Source organism: Grammomys surdaster, unplaced genomic scaffold, assembly GCF_004785775.1.
Source record: "Grammomys surdaster isolate TR1022 unplaced genomic scaffold, NIH_TR_1.0 198, whole genome shotgun sequence".
In the NCBI taxonomy this organism is placed as follows: Eukaryota; Metazoa; Chordata; class Mammalia; order Rodentia; family Muridae; genus Grammomys; species Grammomys surdaster.
This window is the reverse complement of record NW_021604643.1, coordinates 5,986,480-5,994,164: the sequence shown is the minus strand read 5'-3', so window position 1 is coordinate 5,994,164 and position 7,685 is coordinate 5,986,480. Positions and strand designations below refer to the sequence as shown.

The 7,685-nt window shown below is 35.3% G+C and overlaps 1 protein-coding gene across 8 annotated transcripts in view; it reads right to left on the bottom strand.

The window, feature by feature from the left end:
- Tle4 (TLE family member 4, transcriptional corepressor) overlaps window positions 1–7,685 on the bottom strand; it is a 136,071-nt gene that overhangs the window by 53,380 nt on the left and 75,006 nt on the right. For all 8 annotated transcript variants that reach the window (XM_028770168.1, XM_028770169.1, XM_028770172.1 and 5 more), the window contains one exon: window positions 6,651–6,667. In XM_028770168.1, the coding sequence (XP_028626001.1) occupies window positions 6,651–6,667 (17 nt within the window). The remainder of the gene's footprint in view (window positions 1–6,650; window positions 6,668–7,685) is intronic.

Genomic DNA, 7,685 nt, shown 5'->3' with positions numbered 1-7,685 from the left:
GGATGGGCCTGAACATTCCAAATTCATTTCTAGGATGGGCCTGAACAAAACATAACAACTATATTCCAAATGTACCTAGAGTTACATACCTGAAATCTGGGGAGATTAAGTGACTTAAGTGCTGTGACACACGGCTTACCTGGTACTAAAAAAGAGACTTATTCAAGGACCTGGCTTTGGCTTCCTGTAAACTAGTTCACATTCTAGATGTTTCCATGTGCTTCCTTGTAGTTTTAAATATAACAGGAAGACTCTTTTACTTATGATTGGAGAAGGGCACAAAGAATAAAGTGTATTATTTGCATGTATATGTGGGGATGAACAAAAAGTGAATGTTACAAAAAGGAAGATGAGTTCAAATTAGTGCTTGCTTTGACAGCATATACACTAAAAGTGGGGGAAATGCAATACTGATCATCAATAAATGTAGTTCCATTTCTGTTTTTGTTATATAGATACTATATATTGAAAATATAAATCTACTTTCCAAATGAAGTATTGGTTAACTTAAAGTATATTTTAACATATGTTTAATATAAACTAGAATTCTATTTTAATCTGTTTCCCTGTAACACTACAAAGTTCTCTCACACTAAATTTTTAGAGTATTGAGAGAATCTAATAATGTGTGAGGCAATGAGAGAGAAGAGGGGAAAAAAACAAAGTTGAGAAAAGTGTTATAAGTAAACCAGGTCCAAAAGAATTGATCAGCTGGTTAAGGTACCTGTCACTAAGCCTAATAACCTCCTGAGTGCAAGTCCTGGGACCCACATAGTAACAGAAAACAATAATCTGAAAACTGACCTCTGTGTCCACACACATGCCAAGGAACACATACGTGCATGCACATATGACATAAATGTAACTAGTTGTGGTGGTGAACACTGGTAGGATATGTTGAAGAGTAGGAGCAGGAGAATCATGAATTCAAGGCCAGCCTGGGCTATTCTTGTGAGGATGAAGAGATAGCTCATTTGTTAAGAGTGATTGCTACTCTTGAAGAGGGCCTGGATTAAGTTCCCAGCACGCCATATTACATGTGGTTCACAACAGACTCTAAATCCAATCCCAGGGGACCTGATGTCCTCTTCTGGCTGTTGTGGGAACCAGGTGTACAAATGTAGGACACACACAAATTCAGCCATACACACACTCACATGAAAGTCAGCAATTAAAAAAATGTACAGTATCATTAGAAAAAAATTAGAAGAGAATTCCTTTTAGATGAAGAAAGGCTTAAGAGTTGTCACAAGAAGAATAATGAATCCTATATGGATCATATTTCAAGAAAATTAATTTTGTGAGTGCTTACAAGTTCAATTACTGACTAATTATGTAGACACAAAAACACAAATAGAACTAACTCTATTTATTGATGATCAATATTGCATATCTAATAATAAAAATATTAATTATTTTTAAGCAATAAAAGACATTATGTTTATCTTAAAAATATTCAATGGAGTGGAGAGAGCTCAGTTAAGAGGATTGATCAGAGTTCCATTCCCAGCAGCCATATCAGATGGTTCAAAACCAAATGTAACTCTAGTTCATGGTGATCTGATGCCCTAGTCTGGCCTACAAGTCATGTGCATATCCAGTCTTGAACACAAATGCATGTAAGAATAAAACAAATCTTATATATATAGTAGGATGAATGTGTACCTTCTCCCCAAGGGCCAAACACATGTTATCTATACTCTGCTTGAAGATACTTCAGTGAGAGAAAGGACTTCATAAAAACATGACTAAATGCTATTGTTTTTGTATATAGAGGTTATGTGGATAGGATTTCTCTGTAAAATATAGCATGCTCCTAATTTTTAAGACTAAATATAAGATTAAGTTGAAAAAGCTTTCCTTTGAGGATGTCACTGGCAATACGACCTTGGGCAGGGCCTTCACCACACTAACTCTTTCCTAGGGTGTGCAATAGGGTGAGCATGGCACCTACTTTTTCAAGCGACACCTATAAATAGGATTTCAAAGTGCAAGATGGAGGCATCTTCAAAAACAACAAAGAAGTTAACTGGGGCCTCAGGGGATCCCAGCCACAATTTTTTTTTTCTAGGTTTGAAGAAACAGCTTTGTGGACAGAGCAGGTTTGGCTAAAGAGAAAGTAGAAAGCCAAATGATATTTTCTATTTGGATAGCTTTTCTTCAGATTACTGACTACTATAGGAAAACAAGTCTTAGGGGTATGTCTACCACTGCTATTCTTATTTAATTCTTTAGCTATTCTTTATAGTACTTTAGTAGTGTCTTCTATTCCTCCCTTTCAAATTTCACTTTCTATTCTTTTATCCCTTTAAGAAAAACAAAGAGCTGCTGGTGGTGGTTCATGCCTTTAATCCCAGCACTAGAGAGGCAGAGGCAGCCAGCCTGGTTGACAGAGAAAGTTCTAAGACAGCCAAAGCAAACCAAAGAGGGGGAAACAAACCAAGCACCACACACAAAACAAAACAATCTGCCTTTCTAAAATCTACAGCAAACTGCCCTACCAATCTTTCCAGAAAGCCTAATACCTATATTGTAATATGAAGAACAAAACTGCCCGAGGCATATGATGACCCCTCTCCTGAACATTTCCTTCAGTTTCTTCTTCAGTGCTTTCTCTCACATAGGAGATTTCAAAAAGTCAGACATGTTCAAAACACATGCTTTTTAAACAGACAGTTCTATGAGACAGGAAAAATAGTATGTTTATTTGGGTGAGGGGAGGGGAGGGTTGGTGCAAGCATAAGCAGGTTACAGATCCTGGAACAGAACTTTGGCCATTAAATCTTGATGTGCAAAGTGAAGTGGCAAATAGAAGTAATCACTCTGCTAACTCAGGTTCACCTGTGACACCCTGCTAAAGAGGCAACAGTATTTTCCTGGCCTGAATCATACATTTCAGTATGAGCATAAAACCCTTCTTCTAATTTTCCAGTGATAAACCTTTACTGCCAACAGTGACTAACTAACTGGGAAAGTAAACAGAAACATATGATGTTTTAGTCATCTGTGCAGAATAAGCAACTAACATACAGATGAAGCAGAATAAATAGGCATTGCCTTACACAGAACTTGAAGAGATTGGCATAAAATCCTTTAAGCAAAAGCAAAGAATTCTCATAGGATAAAAGCATAATATGCATATACACAGAAAAGCATTTAGTGTGAAAAATCATATGTAAACCTTCAAAACTAAGTGCAACATCTGTACTTATTACAGTGTAAAATATAAGCTCAATATTGACGGAATTTTTAAGAACACAAGCAAATACTGCATTCCAACATTTGAAATCGGTGTGGAGGTTTTGGAGATAATTGGACTCACTGAAAATGACCATATTCTATGAAAGTATGCAGTATTTTGGGCAACATATTTTGACAAAGTAACAAAAAATCTTCACCACTTATAGGGAACAAATTTTGCACTTCTGTATTTTACAGATAAAAAAAACCAAATCCTTCAGTTCTGATACAGAAGAGCTATATTCAAGAGAAATTTCAAGAGGACTATGTACATAAATAAAAGAATTTTAATGAAAATATGTTCAATATTGAGCATCTTGGAAGAAATGGAGCTGACCAACATTTCCTATTTGTGAGTGTATCTACTTGTTTCAATTGACCTTAACTTCGATGCCTAGAGTATGTAAGTTTAAGGTTGTTCTAAATTATTAACCCCATTTCAGTCATTTGAAAACTAGAGAGTGATATAAGACCTGAATGGCTTAGAACACTTGGTCTCCTCCTCATGAACAAGTACTTCAAGCAACTGGTCTCACATGTGGAGCTTACACTGGTCACAGTCAGCAGACAGCCAAGACAAATAAGGAAGGTGGCAAGTGCTATTGCCCCTTATTTCAACAGTACTACTGTACACAATGTTTTAGTTTCTCATCACCAAGTAAATTGATTCTAGGACTCCCTACAGTGCTTTCTCCTTTAGATCCATATTTACATTCTCTATCAATGTCAAAAAACTTCAGATGGAAGTCTGCAAATAACAGGCTTAAGAATGAACTGGAGCTAAAGAAGACTAGATCAATAAAACCAACAGCATGTGATTTAGTGGGACAGAAACTTCAGAGAGGGGAAAGGCCTAACAATTCAGTAAATGATTGCTCGGGTTTACTTGGTTTCTAAGGAAAAGCACCTTAGGTATTTAGATCTTTACAGTGTGCCTAAATGTATTTTATAAGCTGTTCTCAAATCTGCCCTGTTTAATAATCGGTAACATCAAGAAAACATTTTTAAGAGTGTCTCTCACAATTGAACACACTCATAACTTTGTATAAATCAAAACTTTGCTAACATATCAAACGTTACAATGAAGCTGTGTAACACTGTCCACATCCTCATTACATGCAACACTAATTATTACCAGCAGATTCCGATTTTTCTGCACATTACAGGCTTTTAGAGGAGCTATAAAATTCAGGCACCATTAATCTAAATTTGTATTGAAATTTCCTTTTGACAGATGGCCAAAAATTACTTATTATTTAGAGTATAAGAGCTGCCTGTTTGCAGATTAGAAGAGGAAAGGGAAAAATTTAGAGCCAGAAGGAAATTTATGTCACATTCATTACCTGTTAAATGTTAAGGAGAATTATTGTGCATGAATGAATTATTTCATATTAGCCCAACTAGCAGACAACTGGATAACTGGTTGCTACAAACCACCCCCAGTCGGACATCAGCCAACAACCATAAACCGCCCCTCTTAACCAGGAATTCCTTACACAAGAATAAGAATGCTAAGTGGAATTGGGAGCCACATCTGGAGCATCACAAAATGTGTATTAAAAAAACAAAACAAAACAAACAAACAAACAAACAAAAAACAACTATTTCACCTTGAAAACCTACAGGATAATCCCAGACCAAGACCACAACATACTTCAAGCATGGACTTGTAGCTGTCATTCATAATAAATCAGCAACATCAACTTATTTCCTTAGTACTTTCTTCTGGCTATTCTGACATGTCCAGGCTCACTAGAATTATAAATGATTAAAAAATATGTATCTTATTCTTTCTTGTGTGGAGTCATATGAAACGTAAATAGCATAAAGTATACAGTGTTGTATAAATATTTTCACAATCATCTGTGAGTAGAGCTGGAGAGGAATCTTTTGTTTAGTCCAGTGGCCTACCTGAAGGTATGTATTCATCATAAGCCATCAGGAGTGTTTATATTACAGCCTCAGACAGACTTCCCTAGAGTTCTTATCAGCTGATCCTGACTACCTTATTTACTTATTACTTCTAGTGTACATGTGGAGAACATGTAATTACACTCTCAAAAAATTTTTAATGTATGTACTGATGTGAACAGTATACAACAAAATGTACAACTGCAAATATATAATTAACATTTAATATGTGTAGTTCTAATTGTTGGCAGTTGTTTGGGATTGCAAATCCACTTTCAAATTCAAAGATTCTCGAAGGATAAAATGGATACACTCAATATTGAATTTCTGCTATTTAAGGGCTATGAAAACAATTTTAATTTTGAAAAAGTCAAAGAGTAAAGTACTATTCATAGTCAAAGCAAAGAACTGTGTCTGAGAAAGACTTTAGTTTCATATATAGTTCACAAAAAACTGCAAAAGGTCTAAATAACCCAGTGGTTAACACCTTTGGCAGTGAAACAACCCTTCACCGAGATCACCTAAGACCACCAAAAACTACAAATGCTTATATTATGATTCATAACAGTAGCGTAACTACAGTTATGGAGTAGCAACAAAAGTAATTTTATGATTGGGGGTCACCACAACATGAGGAACTGTTATTAAATGGTGGCAGCATTAGATTAGAAGGTCTGAGAACCACTGAACTAACCTATGGGCCACAACATTTAATTATTTAAAACTCAAAAAGACAGTACCCATATCTTGGGCTAGTGTCCCAGAACTAGATTAATTCTAATGAGTAATACAATGGTATGTGCTGCATAACTGTGCATGCACATAGCATATTTAGCTGGACCTGACTCAAAGGTGATTGAAACACATTCATAGTTTATACATTTCCTGCATGACAATCTGTGTATTTTGTTTGCATACTATGAAACACAGTAGGCAGGAGAGACAGATTAAAATTTTCAAAGAATTACTTGCCACTACAAACTCAAGTATTACAAACTGAAAACGCAATGTCTCTAGTGAACAGAAATATTCTTTTTTTTCCGCCCAACCACCGAAAAGAAATATTCTTAAGGAAGATTTTTGTCTCCTCCCCTTTTTGCTGAGGATAAACCTAGGGCCTTACACACACCAAGCACAAGCTCTCCCATTGAGCCTACACTATACATCTGGCCCAAACAGATGTTTAATGCTTTGATTGTTTCCTGATAAGTATATATTTCTTATAAATCAATACATTTACTTTGTTGGCAGTATCTTAAAGCAGTTACTTTTTTTGCCTAATACGAGCAATTCAGTGTATTTATTAGTCAACCGTGTTCTACAAATCTGATCCTCAGAAAAATATGACCATTGTTGAAAATGGTGGACTAAGTTGACCACAATTTGGTAAATGGTATCCATACTGGTCTCTAAATCTCAAAGAATCTATTATTAGATTTATTAGCATTACTCAGAATCCCTTTACACTATCTTTGTGTCTGAATATTTTTGAGTCCTACCTTGATGGAGTCTCTGTCTGTAGGCAGAACAGCAGGAAGACAAGCAGACAGAGAAGCAATAAAAAAAGAAAAGTGCTAGTTAGTTTACATAAAATCATAGTTATCAAACCTGACCCTGCTAAATAATAAATTGAACAGATGTCAACTTTACTGTAAAGTTAATTATTAATACTATTCTAACAAGATTCACAAAGCACTGGTTCACCTTTGACACAATTTCAAATGAACCAAAGTTAGCCATTCTTATTTATGTATATCTTATTGACTTTTCCACTTAAGAGTTTATAATCATGAGTCAACTCTGTACCCTGGCATTAAGATAACTCTAAGATAAATATTACAATATTCCTAGCATCACAGAGGATAAATTTACCTCTATATAATACGAACAATTTGCCCACGCTCTAAACTTGGTAATGATTCTGAAAGAACAGTAGATTTTATTACAAGGCACACCCTTTCAAACTAAGGGACCATCCTTGTACTGCATAAATTATCATAAAGGAATGGTGGAAGAATTTCTTTTTCACTTTTGTAGTTACCTATTGAAAATTATCATTAAGCACTGCACAAACACACAGGAACATTTAAAAGCCTCTGTACCATCATCTTCCTTTAGAAGAGAAAGGAAACCAACCATGAGAACACAGTGAACTTCCTCAGTAGTTATTATTAAAAACAGTTAATCTCATGTTTCTGAATAGCAATAAGTCAGAGGTATTTAGAACAACAGATTTAGTTTGAATTGAATCATCTCAATTAATAAGACAAGTAGAATTCTTACTATGCTCTATATATTCTTCTAATTTACTAATAATAACTGACTTGATCAAATATAAATAAGCCTTTATTAAATTAAGTTTTCTTCTCCAACAATCTGGTCAAAGCTGACCTTTAAGGCTACACGTACATCAAAACAGGATTTCACTACTGATTTAAACTCTGGAAGCAAGGGATCAAAATCAAAAGCAACCAATGATCTGAAAAACTGGAAATGTAGCCCCACAGTAGGACTAGATAGTAAGGTCCCTGCCT